This window comes from Dermatophagoides farinae, chromosome 7, assembly GCF_024713945.1.
Source record: "Dermatophagoides farinae isolate YC_2012a chromosome 7, ASM2471394v1, whole genome shotgun sequence".
NCBI classification, from domain to species: domain Eukaryota; kingdom Metazoa; phylum Arthropoda; class Arachnida; order Sarcoptiformes; family Pyroglyphidae; genus Dermatophagoides; species Dermatophagoides farinae.
The window spans coordinates 2,593,006-2,613,118 of NC_134683.1; the positions used below are offsets into that span (position 1 = coordinate 2,593,006).

Here is a 20,113-nt window from a genome sequence, read left to right on the forward strand (position 1 = left end):
TTTTTATAAACGAATTTATTCAAGCTGAAAATAATTTTATATAAAGAATTGCACCTGGCGAATGTGTGTGTGTGTGTGTGTGTTTTGAATCGAATGATGTTTACCTTGGAAACAAGAAAATCCCTGCAATTTTTTTTTTAATAAAAAAAAAATGCCGCTGGGATTTTTTTTTCTGTTTTTCGTTTATTCAGTTATATTATCATTCATTGTATTTTTTTTTCATCATCAATGTTAATTTATTCCTGATTATGTTCATCATTATCATGAAAAGAATTTTTTTTTTTTTGCTTAAAACTTGTTGATTCGAATTTTTTTTTTGATTTTATATTTCTTGTCACATGTTGCTACGCGATTGTTTGATCATCATTGAATTGAACACACACACATTAAGTTAAAAATCACAAACCATCAACATGAATGGATGGCTATGATCAAAGTGGCTAGACCAGTTTTTTCAGATTTTTTTTTTATATTTTGTTTGTTCATAACGTTTGATTTTTTTTTGTTTAATGGATATTATATTAGCAAAATTATGACTGAAAAATTTTTTTTTGGAGAGATTCGATTGATTGATAACGGCTAGCGTGTTGTACAAATTCCTAAATTTTATTGAAGGTCAAATTCTCATCATACGAAAGGTATATAAATGAGAATTTCTATTTCAATTTTCAAATTTGTTTTTATATTTCACAGAAAAAAAAATTTATAAATTCTTCAAAATTCAACAACAATGACATCCTATACGGACAAAGGACCACGACCTGAACGTGGTCGTTTCATTCAATTCGATCATGTTACCTATATCGTTGGTAATGCTAAACAAGCAGCAACATATTATTGTGTACATATGGGTTTCAAACCATTGGCATATAAAGGTTTGGAAACCGGTAGCCGTGACATTGTCAGTCATGTGGTTAAACAGAATAAAATTATATTTGAATTTCAATCACAATTGAATCCGGCACATACGGATATGAGTGAACATTTAATTCGTCATGGTGATGGTGTAAAAGTGGTGGCATTCGATGTAGAAGATATTGAATATATTGTCGAAACGGCACGAAAACGTGGTGGAAAAATTGTTCAAGAAATTCGTGAAGATCGTGATGATTTTGGTTCGGTTAAAACGGCTTCTATTCAAACGTATGGTGATACGGTTCATAAATTGGTCGATCGTCGTAATTACAGTGGAACATTTTTACCTGGTTATAAAAAACCAGAATTAGAAATCGATGATTTTCTTGCTAAATTACCCAATATTGGTTTGCTTCATATCGATCATGTTGTAGGTAATCAACCGGATAATCAGATGGAAAAGGTTGCTCAATGGTATGAAAAAGTATTGCAATTTCATCGATTCTGGTCGGTCGATGATAAACAGATGCATACTGAATATTCTGCATTAAGATCAATTGTCATGGCCAATTATGAGGAAACAATCAAGATGCCAATCAATGAACCGGCTCCAGCTAAACGAAAAAGTCAGATTCAAGAATATGTTGATTATTATGGCAGTGCTGGTGTTCAACATATTGCCTTACGTACAGAGGATATTATTTCTGGTAAGAAACATTAAAAATAATAATAAAATATACTAGTTTTTAAACACGATATATATTTATTATTCTCATAGCTATCAGTAATCTTCGTGCACGAGGTATGGAATTCTTGAAGGCACCGAAAACATACTATGAAATGATTCGTGAGAAACTTAAAAACAGTCCTACCAAAGTGGCCGAAGACATGGCTATGTTAGAAAAATTGAGCATCCTTATCGATTATGATGACAATGGATATTTGTTGCAGATTTTCACCAAACCAATGCAAGATCGACCCACTCTATTTTTGGAGGTCATTCAACGACGTAATCATCAAGGATTTGGTGCTGGAAATTTCAAAACCTTATTCGAATCGATCGAATTAGAACAGGAACGACGAGGCAATTTATAAATCGGAAAATTGGTGGTTTGATTAATTGATTTTGAATTGATTTTTTTTTGTTTCTTTCACATAACTGGATAATTCATGTCAATGTATTTTTTCGGGGAATAAAATAAAATTTTTTTTTTTTAAAAATGAAAAATGTTTTTTTTCAAATTTACATCATAAGCCAAATACCATTGATGTGGAAATAGTTAAAATCGATCATCATCGTTGTTTTTGTTGCACGCATTGTCAATTCTGTCGTCATTATTGTTTTGAGTAAAATGTTTGATTTGATTTTGGCGCCAATAATTTAAGAATTGATAATTTCGTAATGTTTTCATTGATTAAACATTCATTAGTTGTAGATGTATCGGTTTTATCTAAAAAAATATCTAATTGTTGCCGAAATTTCGCTACTGCCAAAAAGATCATCGAAATGGTCAAAGTTTTGAATGTTGCCGAAAAAAATGATGTGGCTAAAAATGTTGCTAATATTCTGAGTCGAGGTACGTCAAGACGCCGTGAAGGCTATTCAAAATTCAACAAAATATATGAATTTCAAATGCAATTGCCTGCCCTAAGAAATCAACAATGTCAGATGATTATGACATCAGTTTCGGGCCATTTACTCAACTATGACTTTATTGGTGATTATAGTAGATGGAATGGATGTGATCCAAGAGTACTATTTTCAGCACCGATCACTACTACTTGTTCAGATCAATGTAAGTTAATCAAACGTACCATTGAACGTGAAGTTCGTGTCTCTTCATTATTGATTATTTGGACCGATTGTGATCGTGAAGGTGAAAATATTGGTTTTGAAATCGTGAAAATTTGTCAAGCAATAAAGCCCGATATTCGTGTATTACGTGCACATTTTTCTGAAATTACTAGTGCTGCCATATATCGAGCCATTAATTCATTGACTGAACCAGATAAAAAAATTTCAGGTATTTGTAAAGGCTATTTCATAATAACAATCAATTTATATTTATGAAAATTTCTTTTTTTCAGATGCTGTCGATATTCGACAACAATTGGATCTACGTATTGGTGCTTCTTTTACACGATTTCTGACCCTAGGATTACAACAACTTGTGCCTAATTTAAATAAATGTATTATTAGTTATGGGAGCTGTCAGTTTCCTACTCTAGGATTCGTTGTTGAACGTTGGAAAGAACGTGAAGAATTTGTACCACAGCCATTTTGGTTTATTGAAGTTAATGTAGAACGTGATAATATTAAATGTACATTCACCTGGGACAGAAAACGTTTATTTGATCAACGAGCTTGTGCAGCCATAATGACGAAAATAATGGAAAATCCACAAGCAAAAGTGTTAAGGGTGAATAATCGTCGTACATCTAAATATCGTCCACAACCAATGGATACGGTTACATTTGAACGTTTAGCATCATCAAAATTAAAAATAAACGCCAAACGTGCAATGATGGCTGCCGAACGTCTTTACAATCTAGGTTTTATTAGTTATCCACGAACGGAGACAAATAAATTTCCACCCGAAATCAAATTGAATGATTTAATTCAAGCACAATGTAATAATAGACAATGGGGACAATATGCAAATCGGATTCTGGAACTGGGCGGTGCCAATCCACGAAATGGTAATTTTGTTCATTGAAAAATTTCTTTTATCATCATCATTATTATTCATTTTATATCGCTTTTGACAATGGAGCTTTTTTTTAAAAAATTATAGTCGATCAATCCTTTTTTTCATTTTTTTTCACTATTTTGCACGTTCACTAATGATGTCTATGTCTTTTTTTTTGTTTTTCATTATCATATCATTGCTTTACGGTTGGTTTGTTCGATATTCAAAAGGAAACAAATCGGATCAAGCGCATCCACCCATTCATCCGACAAAGCCGGCAACAAATCTGACCGATGAAGAACAACGTAAAGTATATGAATTAATAACAAGACATTTTTTGGCCTGTTGTTGGGCTGATGCAATCGGTGCAGAAGAAACGGTCGATATTGAAATCAATGAGGAAAAATTTCATGCAAAAGGATTGCGTATAATTGAAAAAAATTATTTAGAAGTATATAAATATGATTCTTGGAGCGAGAAACAGTTACCACAATTTGTACAAGATGAATGTTTTCATCCTAATTCTATCCTGATGAAAGATGGCCATACTACAGCCCCGGAGCTATTAACCGAATCGGATTTGATTGCATTGATGGAAAAATATGGTATCGGTACGGACGCCACTCATGCTGAACATATAGAAAAAATTAAAGATCGTAAATATATTAGCCAAATGGAAGATCGTCGATTGAAACCAGAAGGTTTAGGTATTGGACTTTATGAAGCATATATGGAAATTGAACAAGAAATGACTCAACCATTTTTACGTGCACAATTAGAAATAGAATTACAACAAATTTGTAATGGTGATAAAAATCCTGAACAAGTACTCAATAATCAATTGATATTATATGAAAAAGTATATCATGAATCATTTCGAAATCGTAATCGATTATTTCAAAAAGTAATTGAATTCGTTTGAATGATATCAAATTATCATCATCATCATGACCATTTTGCAAATGGAAGCAATGAAATGATAAAAATTTGGCATTTAAACGCCAGAATATCCACTCAATCATCATAGAAATTTTTTTTTCTGTATATTTTTTATTTATTTCATTTGTTGAATTTTTTTTCTCATTCATTTTATTTGTAATTATTGTACTAAATTCTTGATATCTTTGGATGTCCATTCATCATCATCATCATCATCATCATTGTTTTTGTTGTAGTTTTCATCTATGTTTGCAAAATCTATTATTATACAGAATTTTAGACTTTCAATCGACCAAAAAACTAGTGAAAAATAAATATTTTCTTTCATAATAAAAAAAAACCGTTTATTCTGGTCGTTCTGGTTTTTTTTATATAATTCAATTTTCAGTCAATTTTTGAATGTCGGCCACTTACAGTCCAGTTTTTGTTTGTTTATTTGTGTTTGATGTGAAAAAAAATTGACTAAACCCGTATGGTACCTGAATGGTTTTTATTTGTTTGCAATGACCAATAGTATCCAGTATACCAGGGTTTTCGTAGATGTTTTTTTTTCCACCTGACGTTTACGTAAATGTTTGGTTTTCAAATTTTTTTTTCTGTGATGGCCTATGTATGCATGAAGAATTTTTGTGGAAGAAAAAACAAATGAATTCTATAAAAACAAACAAATAATTGAAAAACCTAATTCTGAAAACTATGTTTACATAAAAAAAAAGAATTCAATTCAAGTGCAATTTTTTCGTCATCATCAATGTCCAAAAATCTCATGGATTTTCATTTATCCATACGACAGTTGTTGTTGGTGGTGCTGCGGCTACTGTTGCTGCTAATTTTTGAATTATCGAAATTTTTCATTTAATGATAAAACACGGAATTATAATCAAAATCGATTTACCCAACACACACAAATACAGAAACACAAATGTACATGTCATAAGGTACATTTGTATGTTGATTAAATTCCAATCTAATAACATTAGATTATTAGATCTTATAATAAGACAAGAAATGTTCTTGTTTCTTTTCATTGTATTGATGATTAATTGATTTTTTCAAGAACAAAAAATATGAAAAAGAACAACAACTACAACATCAGTTTAGTATTTCATTGAAAGAATAAATCGATCCATTATTATGATGATTTCTTATGGATTCTTTTTCATCTTTTTTTATATTTAAATGAAGAAAGAAATGATGTGGTGATGGTATTCAATGATGAATGTATGATATCTAGTTCTTTTTTTGTTGTTGTTGGAGGAGGAATTAGATAAATCCCTAATGATCATCATCGACGATGATCATGATGATAATGATATTAATTTGGTCATTTACGTGATTCAGTTTTTTTTTGCCCATTTCTTGTATAGAATTGACCATAATATTTGTTTTTATGGATTGAGCAACCAAAAAAATTCATTTCATCATCATCTATTGATTCTAGGAGGGTACGAATTCATCCAATAAAAAAAATTCTTTTGCGATAAAAATTTTAATTACAAATTTTTCACAGTTACTCATCAGAAGTTGATTTCAGAACAAAAAACACGATGATGCCAATAATAATAATAATCTATTAATCGAATTTCGTTCGATCTATCTATCTATGTGTTCATTAATTTTAATTTTTTTTCCATCCACTAATGATACATTATTCTGATTGTCTGTAATACAGTAGTTGTTGTATAATGATGTTCACTTTGTGTAATTACTCTGGAACACTCTAGATATGATAATGATGATGATGATGTGTCCAAGAATTTTTTCTTCAATCAATTCATATATACATTAAAAACATAAAGTAATGAAATGAAATGTATGCAACAGATGTATTGAATTATGAAAAAAAATGTGCATTGCAAGATATTTGACCATTATTATTATTATGAAATGAAATGAAATGAAATCGAATAAAAATTAATTGTTTTTTTCCCTATTTCTTCAAGAATATTCTCGTTTGTCAATACAATCGGTTTGTGTGTTGTGTATGGAAAATTTTCATTTTTTTTTCGTCAATCTTTTTGGTTTTTTTTTTATTATTTCGTAAATGACGAAAAAAAAATTCTATAGAATATATAAGTGAAATGAAATTTTTTTTTCTTCTTCTTCTTCTTATCTTCATTTTACCAGTATTATATGTTTTTTTTCTCATCTGGTTACAGGCTGGTACACACACACACACACACACACACAAATGAACAGACTTCCAAATAACATAATCAAATAAAAAACACATTTAGATCCAGAAAAGCGCGATATATATAGAATTAGCCAAACAAAAGCAAAATGTGAAGAAAAAAAAATTAAAGACATTTTTTTTGCTTTTTTTTTCTTCGTTTTCGTTTTCCCCATTATGATTGAATCCTGACGATGATAATGATGATGATGAACCTATGCATACACACACACATACACACACACACATCTTTTTTTTACGAAGAAACCAACAGGAACCATATACACTTTGGAGAAATATGATTCGAACTATTCAATCGTGAAGATCCTAGGGCCGTATTTTAATTGTCACACACACACACACACATGCAAACACAAACACAAAAACAGATGCAGATGAACGGTATACCCCATTTAATGATGATGATGATGATGATGACATTTATTCAATGCCACATGTGGTGACCTGCTTATAGATATATAGTGGTAAATGTGTGTTTGGATGATGACAATGATCACGATGGTCAAAGACTGGCCATATGTAAATCGTTATTTTTTTTAAAAAAAGAAATTGTATTTTAGCAATTCAAAATGTGTGTTGTTCATTCAGTAAATTTTTTTTGTGTATTTGTATTTCAATGTCAAAGTTCAAGCACTGATTTTGGTTATTATCATCATCATCCATAGTTGTATCCGGCAAAACGAATGACCAAATACAATGACGACAATTATATGAATGTTGATTGTCTTGAAAATCATTGGATAGTGTTGACCTTTGATCCGATTGAGCAAAGCAATAGATTTCATTCTTATTTTTTAAGATTTTTATTCATGATTTTTTTGTTGAATCGTTCATTTGATTAAAGATAGTGAAATCGACGGGATCTATTTTTCCAGTTAGTTTTTTTCCCTACTTTCAGAAATATCATGAAACGAGAATCAGAAAATTTTAAAATATTTGATCATTTCATTTCTTCATTAATTAAATTGAAACATTGGAATAAACAATTTTTTATGAGAATAACAAAAAATGTAGATTCTCATCAAGACAAGACTTTATCAACAGACCAGAATCCTATTAGTTATTGTGAAAATGGAAGTCACAACCATTCAAACATGATCGATGGACACCATGATTCAACAATTCCGAAGAAAATGGTGATTATTTTTTATGCTAATGATCATCCAGATTGGTTTGTTCCACAGCAATTCACTGATATTGAACATCATCATCATCATCATGATGACAATGATCACTATGGTGAAGTTCTAAAATATCAAAAGTCAAAATTATTATTAGATTTTCTCGACAACAACAACAACAACAACAACAAAAACAACGAAATGAATAATGAAAAAATCAAACATTTTGATTATTGTGGCCAAAATATCATCGATGACGCCAATGGAGAATCAACGATTAATGAAATGATGATGTTTCGAACAAAATTGATCAATGTAGATGATTGTGACAACCATAATGATAATGGTAATGGTGATAATAATATTGATGGCATCTATTATCATCGAAAAAAACAAACAACAACATCGAATATATTGACAACGTTGTCTAAATTATACAATGAATTTTATAATGACAGCTACCATGATCATGATGATGATGATGGTGTCATAGTAGGCGGAGGTAATGAAAACCAAACTACAAATCGTAACCATGCAAATGTAAATATCGATCAATATCGAAATAATGGTCATCGTCATTACAATTCATATCATCAAAATAGTCATTATAATCATCATCATCATCATCATCATCATCATCAACGCTGTCAATGTCAACAATTATCGAATAATAATATTCTTTTTTGTGTAATAATAAGTGCAAGAATGGTTCAATACATTAATGATGACATGTTTGATTTGGAACAATGTTTGAATTTTTTACATTATTGCCAGAATAATAATAATAAAAATATCATTATACACAACCGGCTTCCAAAGAATAATAATAACATATCTCCATTGAATAATCAAATAAATGAAGAAAATGATGGCCAACATCATGGTCTAATAATAGAACCTGTGAACGAAATTTCCGGAATGACTAATAATCGAATCGATAACAATAACAACAACAACAACAACAACAATAACATTAACAATGATGTACCGAAGAATAAACGAACCAAAAAAAACAAAAGAAAAATGGTAAAGAAAAAATCAAAGATGAATGATAATCATAAAACCAACAATACCATCAACGACCAAAACACTACAATCAAACGAAATAGAATTAAAGAATTCATTCATGAAGAAAAAAATGAACATCAACAACAACAACAGCAGCAGCGTGAAGAATGGCCATCGATGGCAAAAATCATTACATATGCATTATATGATGAATTCAATGAGATTAATAAGTTTCGAATTAAATACAAACTATATCGTTTTGGTTGTTCATTTATTCCTGTCGCCAACAATATTAATATCAAGAAAAATAATGAAATGAAGAATGAAAATGACACCAAGAATATCAACAACAATAATAACAACAACAACAATACCAACAGTTACCAGATAAAATATCAAATAGAAAAAAGAAAATCATGCATTGATATTGTTATTGACAATGCTATATGTTTATCAAATGAAAATTTATTCATCCAATGGCAGCTGCAGTATGAAGAGAAAAAACATAAAAAGATTCAACAGCAACAAAAATGTCATCATTCGAATGATAATGATCATCATGATAATAATGATGATGATGACGATGATGATGATGAAATTTTATACGAATCATCAGCATCGTTACTGGAATATCGATGGCCATTGTTTAGAATTTTTCCAGATAAGATTAATGAGGTAAATAGTATACAACAACAATATGTTTTTTTTTATCTATACGAATTTGATTATCATTATTATTAGTTTCAGTTTCATATCATTTTTTATTCTGGAGCACATAGAAGCATGATAGTATACAATTTGAATAATTTTTTTTTTAACAATAAATCCAAAATCATATAGAGAGAATATTCCGATGATACTCATAAAATTAAAACAGATGTATACACACAAAACAACATTTGTGTCGAAATGGTTTTTTTTTTATATTTTCATTCAAAACATATCTAAATCACACACACACACGCCCATATATTCAGGGTTCTGGTTTTTTTTTTTTTTTTTTTTGTTGATAATTTCTATGAAAAATGACTGTGTCAGTACCAGAATACTCTTTGATGACTTTGTCGATGAATTTGATAAAATTCTACCAGTTATAGAACTATACATTAAAAAAAAATTCAAGATGCCAAGAGATAATTCTGAAGCAAAATTTGCTTGAAATCAAAAGAGAAAAAAAATTTCATTTCCCTTTATCCAGAAAAATGGGGAATGAAAAAAAAATTTGCATTTGTACTTCAGTCATTTTTTTCCATTTCGTGATAATGAAAACATTTGAATTTACAGAAACGAAGAATAGATTTGTACCGACGATGAACTGAATTTTTTGTTTGTTCAAAAGATTTATTTTTTAATTTTCTTTATTTCTTTTGATTTTTTTTATAAAAAAAAAAATTTATTCCCCTAATACCATGTTTATTTTTGCCTGATGATTATTATTAGTTAAATGAAAAAATTCTCATCATTTTTGATGAGAAAATTTCTTGGAAACATTATGGAATATCATCATCATCATCATCATCATATTTGCCGTTTTCAATGAATCCTAATCATATTGATGTTCTAATCAATGGACAAAGTACAATCAATTGGCTTTGCAAGCAATGGATTAATAATAATATTCTTGTCGTACAGATTCCTGGTAATGTTTATTATAATCATGATTTTATTAAACTAAAAAATCTATAAATTTTAGATAAATTTTTCGATTATCGATCACGGAATTCTTTTCCATTAAATATGGCCATCATTTTAAATGGACAACATATTCTAGGCAGTCAAATGATTCATTATGGGAATCAGATTCGAACCACATCGACAAGAATGAGTGATGCAGAAATGGCAACAATTAAAATCAAGTCTTTGAAACCAAACGAATTGTTATGTCATACATTTGGTGTCGATTCTATCGATCAAGTTGATCATTATCTATCATCTTTATTCGATGTAGCTATTCGAAATAGTACAACATCAACATCAAATACACAATGGCCAACATGGTTTCATTTTTGTGCCGTATATGGATTAGAAAAACTATGTTTGAAATTGTTGAAAAAATCAACTCAACAACAACAATTAAATCAAGCATTATTAATTCGTAATTGTTCAGGTTTGACACCGATTGATTTAGCTCATCAATATGAACATCGAAAAATTGTCGAAATGTTCAATGAAATTATGAATAGAATCGAACAAAAATCTTTGTCCAATACAAATTTAATGTTCTTGAATTCCGGTAATGAATTGATGGCGAAACAATGTTCTGATGATGATGACAATGGCAATAACAATGGTAATAATCAATTTCAGCAGCAAACATTTTCAATGGTTGATGGCAATGAACAAAATGAAAAAGTGACTGCAATAACAAACAAAAATGACTTTATTGACCAAAATTTTTATCATCATCATCAAAGAATTGATGATGATCCAATTAAATCGACCGTCAATTGTTTATCGTTCAACTATGGAACAGTATCAGAGATGGATAAAAAACAATTTATCGAATCAAATGTAAAAGGAAATGAAATATCATCATCATCATCATCATTCACATTGCAGCAATCTATAATCGAACAAGAAAATGAAATTGAAAATATTTCAAAACAATATAATCATCAATTTAAGCTCGATAGATTCGATCATCATCATCATTATAATCATAATGTTGGCCATTATAAAAAATTGATGGCTAACCCGATCAAATCCGGTACTTATACCATTGATGTCATGCCCAAATCTAATAATGAAATTATGATTGAAAAAACGACAAATTTGAATCCTTATGATCACATCAAAAACAAATTGGAAATTGCAAATGATCAAACTACAAAAATGCCACAACGACAACAGAAATGTAGTAATCAATTCGAAATAATCGACAACAACAACAACAAAAACAATAACAACAATCGTAATGAAAAAATAATGTCATCCAAATATGAACTATTATTACTTATTGAACAATTTAAACAAGGAATTTCGATCGAAATGTTTGGACAATTATTCAATGAATGGGAAAAAAAATATTTAGATGTACTTGAAGGACAAATGACGAACGAATTTCTTTATTCATTCAATGAGATTAAAAAGTTATGTACCAATATTGATTATGATGATGGTGATGGTGATGTCGATGTCGATGTCGATGATGATGACGTCGATAATGTTGATGGTGATGATCAAATTCAATTTGAAATTGATGCAAAGAAAAAAGAGTATATTAACTATAATCATTGGAAAAATTATAATCATCATCATCATCATCAGACGCCGATCGAAATGGAAATGGACAATAAATCATTTCGACAACGATCTTTATCCGGACAAATGAACAGTAATATTAAGATGATCACGGCAATATCTTCAAACATTCAGATCGATTTAGTGTAAAATTGATGACAATTTTTGTATTTTTGTTGTTGTTGTTGTTCATATTGAGTGTTAAATTTCATTAGACGAAATTTTTTTGTTTCTTTTTCTTTCATTTCTAGCATTGAAAATAAAGAATTCATGGTGGTTTTGTTGTTGTTGTTGTTGTTGTTATTGTTATTGTTCCAGGATCAAAAATCTTGAACTATTGTCATATTTTTGCATTAATATTGTTATTAGTACCGGAAACATTTTACGGATTCATATTACACATCTTAAAATTTTTAATATTTGAATTTTATTCATTTTTTTTTTGTCTCTTCACACGAATCAACTCAAATCAACTGCTGTTCTTTATTCTTTTGGCTAATTTTTGATAAAATTTTCTGTTTTGTACCATTTTGTCATTCTTGCATTGATTCTCTTTCCTGTTTTTTTTTTTTTTTTTTTTTTTTTTTTGATATCAAGTGACAGATTTTTCAAAAAAAACAAACAAAAATTTCCACTCATTTGATGTAGATGCGAAAGAATTTTAATTTTTCTTTTCCTCTAAAATGAAAAATAAAGATAAAAAAATTTTTTTTTCTGCCGCTTCTGGTTACCATTGGGTTATCATCATTTGGAAAAAAAAATTCAATTCAATGTTGTGAAATGAAAACAACAACAACAAAAAAAAAATTATAAATTAAATTCGAATGTACATTCGAATCCATTTGATGAATGTAATATTTTTTTTCAGATTCTTTTTGGAAAATGGAAAACAAAAATTCGCCATCACTACACAAGCATTATGTGATGTATCCATGTGATAAAAGTATTTGTTTTTCAAAAAAAAAAACATCAACAACAACAACAAAATAATCTTCTTTTTTTTTGTTTGTTTGTTGCACTAAAACACACTTGTGATTGATCTTTTTCTTGTGATTTTTTTGCACTCATTTTTTTCATTCTTGAATCAATTTTTTTTTTTTTTGATTTCCTGTTGTCGAGACGCATAACATAACAACGAAATTGAATCCAGTAATCAGTTGTTGCTGTTGCTGTTGTCGTGTCGTGTTTTATTTTCTTGTCGCAATGATAATGACAAGTGTAATGATGGTGATGTGATGAGTAAAAAAAATTGAAAGAGAAAGAAAAAAAAGTCAATTTTCAATAATCGAAACCATGGAAAAGTTTTAGAAACGATTTTTGTTTTTTCTTTTTTGTTTCGATAAAAAAAAAATTTATTGATGACGTTATCCACACACACACACACACACGCACAAATAATCAAACGTCATTGGAATCATCAGTTTCTTTATATTTGACTTTTTTGAACAGAAAAAAAAAGTTTTCAGCTTTGTGTGTGTCTTATCTCGTCACAATGTCATTTGGTTTTGTTGTTGTTGTTGTTGCTGTTATTGTTGATTCGTTCATTATTATTCTTGACCAATGGTGATTAAATAGCAAAAAAAAAATTTATCAATATCAATAGAATTTTAAAGTTTTTTTTTCTCGTAATTCGATGCTGAACTTTATTTTTTTTCTGATTTTTATTATTCAGTTTTTTACTTTTTTTGATTGTGGTTTTTTTTCTGTCTTACACATTATATATAAAACGATACTGCTGCCACTATCATATGTTGTTGATATTTTTGCACCGAAATCCAGAAAAAAAAATTCTTTTACACTTTAAAAATGCAGTATATATATGAGTTTGGAACTTTTCTACTTTTTTTTTGTTTTCTTCTTCAACGTAAAATGAAAAGTGAGAAAATACAATTCATCAATATTGATAATGTTTTTAAAAAAAATTCTCTCTCTTTCTCTCTATAGGCATTCATTGTTCAAAGAATTTCGAATCCAATGAACTGGAACTTTACAAAATATATTCTTTTGTGATAATGAGTGTTTTGTTTAGTTATTTATTTAGTGGCCGTATCCAAAAAAAAAGATTCATTTGTATTTGACTACACAAGAAGAAAAAAAATGAAATAACGAATCCTATGAGAACTAAATGAATTTTTTTTTCTGTTGAAAATTTTGGTTTGTAAAGTTGAATTTTTAAATATTTTTTTTTTCGCTTATTTTACCCATTTTTTCGACAATTTTTTTTTACACCAACCGTTCGGTTATTATTGTTGTTGTAGAGTTCCAAAAAATTATTCATCGGTCATTCAAAATTCTGAAAATTCCTGCTAATCATATTGTTTTTGTTTTTTTTTTTCAATCATTTCATTGAACATTGATGACAGACAGTTTTTTTTTTTTGCCCACTAAACCACAATTTGTTTGTGACCAAGATTCATTTTTCTTTTCTTCTTTTTTCTTCTTCTTTTTCAATGAAACGATGCGTATAAACGTTAAATGGAGATGAAAAAAATATTATGATGAGAGTCCTGAAGAAAAGAAAAAACTTGTATAAATAAATCCAGAATATATACACAAATTACACAAAACTGGTATATATATAAATGATTATGATGTTAATGATATGGATATATGAAAGAATGAAAAAAAAAATACGAAATCGAGAACAAAGTTTGTCTTTTCAGAGCTTTTTTGTTTTTCATATCCATAAGACACACACACACACACACACACACATATACAAGAAGAAGCAAAACCAAGCTTGAACAAATTACTACGAAACAACAAACAGAATATTGTAGTGATATACGAATAAAAAGTCCAATCTCTCCGTCTCTCTCTCTCTCTCTCTCTCTCTCTCTATCTCTCTGGCTCTCTATCCTGGAACACTCAAATCCTTATTTCATTTCATTTCTTATTATTATTATTATATTCCTATTTCCGAAACACAATGAATGTATATTGAGAGAATGTGAATGAATGATAAAAAAAACAAAACAAAACAAAAACGAAAAAAAAAATATTTGATGTATAAACCCAAAGGCTCATGATAATAAAAAAAAAGCTGATCCAAAACGGAACAAATCCGAAGACAAGCACAAATTTTTTTTTCCTTTAGACTATCACAGAGGATGATGATGATGATGATGATGATGACAACAATCAACAATAATAAAAAAAAGGGCGAAGATTTTTTTTTTTGTTCTTTCTTATTTGTCTGGCTGTTTGCCTTTTTTCGAATGGTATGTGGTTGGAATGGAAATGAGAGAATCGAGAGCTAAAGAAAGAGAGAGAGAGATAGAGAGAGTTGAGATAAAGAAAGATGGAAATACTACTCGAATATATTCAATATTGAAAATTAGATATCTGCAGAAAAAAAAAGAGTGAGATATATTGACAATCAAATGAGCAAACATTTTCAAGTATAATAAAATGTGTGCGTGTTTGTGTGTGTGTGTGTGTGTCTAGTCGTTGCAATAATAATCTAAAAAAATAGAACATAAGAAATGATGAAAAAAAATTTTTTATATTCTCTAGTTGCCAGAATTTTGTTGTTGTTGTTGTTGTTCATTTTTTTTTTTTTTTTTTTTTTGGTACAGATAAATATTTCATACTGAAAATATTGCCCGTGTTTACCATCATCACACACATAACATAGAAAGTGTGAAACATTGATGATGATGATGATGATAATCATAGAGTAAAATGATAATGTCCACGTAAAGCCTATTTAAAGTTAACTTTCAAAAAAAAAGAAGAAGAAAAAGTTTTTACTTGAATCTGAAAAAATCCTGAAAATTTTTTTTTTTTTTGTTCTATGTGACCATTTTGGTTCTTTGATGTGTAGAATATTTTTATTTATTTTTATTTTTTTTTTAGCGGAGATGATGATGATAAAAATAATCGATAAATATATCATAAATACATTATGGAGCCATCAAGATAGATCATCATCATCGTCGTCGTCATCGACAACAGTAAGAAAAAGTTTAAAAAGTTATCAAATTTTTGGATATTGTTTCTAACTTTATAAACAACAACATATCCAACACGATGTTTTTTTGTTTAGTGAAGAAAGAAAAATTTAATCTAGTAACATCATTCTTGATGAACATTGGCTTGTTGTTGTTTATTATACGTTTGAATATACCATCATTATTATTATTATTATTATGTTCTGTTCTGTTCCAAGAATATCGTTATAATTTAAAGAATTGCCAGAAAATAAATAAGAATTTAGAAGCTTGCCAATTTGTTCTGTATATCGTGTGTGTGTGTGTGTGTGTGTTTATCGATTGAAAAGATCATAGGATACGTAAACCAAATTCAAATATAATAGGCATTTTGTTTCCAAATGAAAAAAATGAAATGTGACAGTTTTTGGCATACCAAACATATGAATAGTTTGGCCAAATATCCATATTTGTGTGTGTGTGTGTGTGTGCAAAGAATTTCAAATTTACATTATTATTCTTGTATTGGTCAGCCTCCGGGTAAAGAATAGTGGTCATGTTTTTTTTTCTTTAATGTAACAAATGTATGAAATATTAACAAACAAAAAACAAACAAGCAAACAGGTCAAAGAATAAAAGAAAAAAAAACCTGAATCAAAAGTGATTTTTCTTTTCATCAAAAAAAAAAAAAAAAATCTCATTTTTCTCATCACAACAAATAATGGTTATTTTTTTTTTTGTTTTTGCAATAAATTATGAATGAATAGAATCAAGAATCATTCTCATCATCATAATAATGTATTTGTTTTCTTTTCATTTCATTCGTCATTCAATGTCTTGTAATGATAAAAAAAAATACAGAAATTTTTCTATGAATAAAAAAAAATTATATATATCGTATTTTATCGATCAAATCATTCGATTGGTGCGCCGCTATCAGCCATTTTGTCATCATTATCAGATGGATGACATATGATGAAAATACGTATATTTTATCACAATGAAATATGATCCATGATGATGATGTTGAGCAACAATGAATTATGAATTATGATTTTTTTTTCACACACACACTTTCATCATCATTCTGGTTAATTAATTATGGAATCACTCACAAGAAAAAAAAATCCTTAAAAAAATCATTGTTCATCATCATCATCATCATCACTTAGTGAATCAAATTGCAAAAAAAAAAAAAGTTTACGTTGCACATCTATCGATAAAGATTTATCATAATTGAATTTGTATCCATCAGCCAGTCAGCCAGTAGGACAGAGCAAAAAAAAAAAATAATAACAACAACGACAACAAAATGGAACAAGATTAGAATCCAAAAATTTAGTTTTCATTTCATTTCACATTCTTTCACTCAGTGTATGGGTGTGTGTGTGTATGTTTCTATTGTCTCAAAATGATGGCTAATAATAATGATAGAAACCAGTGAAATTTTATTGTTCTCTGCACACCATTACGTCATTGTGTGTGTGTGTGTGTGTTTTTTTTCATTTTCCATTCATTCGGTTACAAATTCATTAAATCATTAGCCAATAATTTATATATATTGACAAAAATACAATTGAAAATGGCTTAAAAATCCTGATCAAATCGTTTAATAAAAATAAAAAAATTAACGCGTGATGATTTTGTGTTGGAAAATATTGTCCATATATCGATTATTATTATTATCAATGAATGATAATCACCATCAATTCTGATATACAATACAAATGTGGTTGCCAAGCACACAAATCTAAATGATAATGATAAATTATGGAATTCAATGTTATCAAAATACAAATTGTCGCATTCATGTATTTCATCTGTATTTTTTTTTTTTTTTTGTATTCTTTATTTCATTCATTTTTACTGGTGACAATCATTGTAACACCAACACACACGAACACACGAGAAAAAATAAAGGATTTTTTCCATTTTTTCCTTCAGTAAATTCTTTTGAAATTTCAAAACAACAATATGAGAAAATAACATTGGGTATAGAGAAAAAAAAATGAACATTCAAACAAAGGCACAGGGCAAATGAGAAAAAAAATGAGGATGAACATGAAACAAAAAAAATTTCAAATTTTCATTCTCAAATAATTCATTTTTTTTTTCTACAATTCGACTTTAAAATCAGAGAGAAAAAGAATAAAAATAGAACTGACTCAATTCTTGAAACGATGTTGATGATGATGATGATGATGATGGGATTTCGACGTCAAGATTTTATTTTATTTTTATTTTCTCTCTCTAGGTTGTTTTTATTCATTTCACTCAAAAAAAAGGCTTGAAAATACTTTTTTCGTGCAGTGAAAAAAAAAAATTTTATCCAGATAATAATAAGCTGGATGAATGAATGAAAAAAAAATGGAAGAAAATTAACTCTGAAAATGTTCAAGGTGAATAATATGGAATAATAATAACAACAGAACGAATGAACGAACGGAAAAAAAATCTCTGAACTTTTTTGCAAAATATTCTGGTTCGTAGTCCAGCACGAATATTCACTATTTCAAAATTTTTTTTTGTATAATAAGCTTGTAAGAATTATATTAACATTGATGCAATACAAAAAAAAAAAGTTTTTTTTTCCAATCTCAGTCATCATACTTTTGGATTATCCACCCACTTATTCTTATTCTTATTTTTTTTTGGGGTTTCATTCTTACTACATAGAGTCACTTAATGATAGATTTATTTCAGAATTTTTTACAGAAAAAAAAATAAATTAAATTTTGAATTTGAAATCATTTTTCTTGCAGATTTCGTAATCTAAAAATGAAGAATGAATGAATGAATAGAAAAAAATATATTCTGGACCGGTTATTATTGTTATCACTAATACTACCACTCCAATGTACGCAATATTGACCATTATGTATCATAATCGTAAAGAATTTATAGTTTTTTTTCTGCTATCTAAGCAGATTTTCTATTTTCTATTTTTTTTTTTTTTTGTTCTTTGTTTATCTAAATAATAATGGAATTAACGAATTGAATTCCGTTTTCTGTTTTTCTTATGGATAATGGAAATTGATATTTTGATTTACGGTCACTGAGAGATGAAAAAAAAATAACCGGCTTGAAAAAATAGAAAAAGAAAATTGTCAAACAAACTATTTGTCATTTTTTTTTGCAAGAAAAAAAAGTACATCGAAAATCAATACAAAAACAATGATAACGATAAGAGAAAAAAAATAAGAAATGAAAATAAAAAATCATGGTCAATGTGGACAAATATTCGATATTTTGTCGTTTTTGTTTGTTTGTTTGATATCCGGGTTATTGATGGTGATGATATCAACGCACACACACGCACGTAAGTGTGTGTGTGTGTGTGTGTGTGTAGGAGGAGGAAAAGGAATTTACTTGATTTCAATTTATACCCCCAAGAGTACCATATGTTAAAATTATATTTTCCATTATACCGATTTTGTTTGATAATGTTCGTCTGATGTGCATGTGTTTTATGTGTGTGTGTTCCAGAAATACATTAAATAAATTTTTTTTTTTGCCAGTGTCCAATGTTTAAAAACAGAATATTATTGACGATCTTAAATACAGAATGAAAAATAAAATCATTCAAAATCTTTGACCATCGGTCAAATTCAAACATGAATTCATTGTGCGTGTGTGTATGTGTGTGTGTGTGTGCACACATAATTAGCAACAATAATGATTGTGAGTAAGAAAAATATAAAAAAAAACAGCATTATCACCATTTTGATAATGGATTTTTACACAACGTAATGTTAATTATCAAATTGTTGTTGAAGAATGACGAATAAAAAAAGACAAAATAAAAACAATGTTACACCGTAATTGGACAACATACATTGACAATGATATATGTCGTTGAAATGTATTTTATTCAATCTATGCTCATTCTTCATTCCGGTCATCCGGTTTTGAGATCAAATGAAATTAAATAGCAATATCAAACAATGTTTCGATTGTATTTTGATTCAATCAATTCATTTATCCTTAAAACAATCGTTTTTTTTGTCATTATCGATTTATTGTTTTCGATTAAGTAGTAATCGATAAAAATTAGACTAACCACTGGAAAGGAAACTGAAACTGAAACTGAAACTAAAACTAAAAATTTCAATCAATTGATATTCATTCTCATGG

General features: G+C 28.5%; 3 protein-coding genes across 4 annotated transcripts; all 3 read left to right on the top strand.

Annotated features, from left to right (window-relative positions):
- Positions 1-667: 667 nt before the first annotated feature.
- Positions 668-2,083, top strand: Hpd (4-hydroxyphenylpyruvate dioxygenase). Its single transcript, XM_047060071.2, has 2 exons — positions 668-1,562; positions 1,634-2,083. The coding sequence occupies exons 1-2, from the start codon at positions 731-733 to the stop codon at positions 1,948-1,950; spliced, it is 1,149 nt and encodes a 382-aa protein (XP_046916027.1). The 5' UTR covers positions 668-730; the 3' UTR covers positions 1,951-2,083.
- Positions 2,084-2,147: 64 nt separating this feature from the next.
- Top3alpha (topoisomerase 3-alpha) lies at positions 2,148-4,824 on the top strand. Of its 2 annotated transcripts, XM_075733084.1 has the most exons (4): positions 2,181-2,651; positions 2,733-2,879; positions 2,944-3,555; positions 3,776-4,824. In XM_075733084.1, the coding sequence occupies exons 1-4, from the start codon at positions 2,258-2,260 to the stop codon at positions 4,465-4,467; spliced, it is 1,845 nt and encodes a 614-aa protein (XP_075589199.1). In that variant the 5' UTR covers positions 2,181-2,257; the 3' UTR covers positions 4,468-4,824. The 2 variants fall into 2 exon arrangements, with proteins under 2 accessions (XP_046916026.2, XP_075589199.1); XM_047060070.2 differs by having other exon boundaries at positions 2,148-2,879.
- A 5,002-nt stretch (positions 4,825-9,826) lies between these two features.
- Positions 9,827-12,325, top strand: stumps (DBB domain-containing protein stumps). The gene is made up of 2 exons (XM_047060364.2): positions 9,827-10,446; positions 10,501-12,325. The coding sequence occupies exons 1-2, from the start codon at positions 10,344-10,346 to the stop codon at positions 12,195-12,197; spliced, it is 1,800 nt and encodes a 599-aa protein (XP_046916320.2). The 5' UTR covers positions 9,827-10,343; the 3' UTR covers positions 12,198-12,325.
- The last annotated feature ends 7,788 nt before the right edge of the window (positions 12,326-20,113 follow it).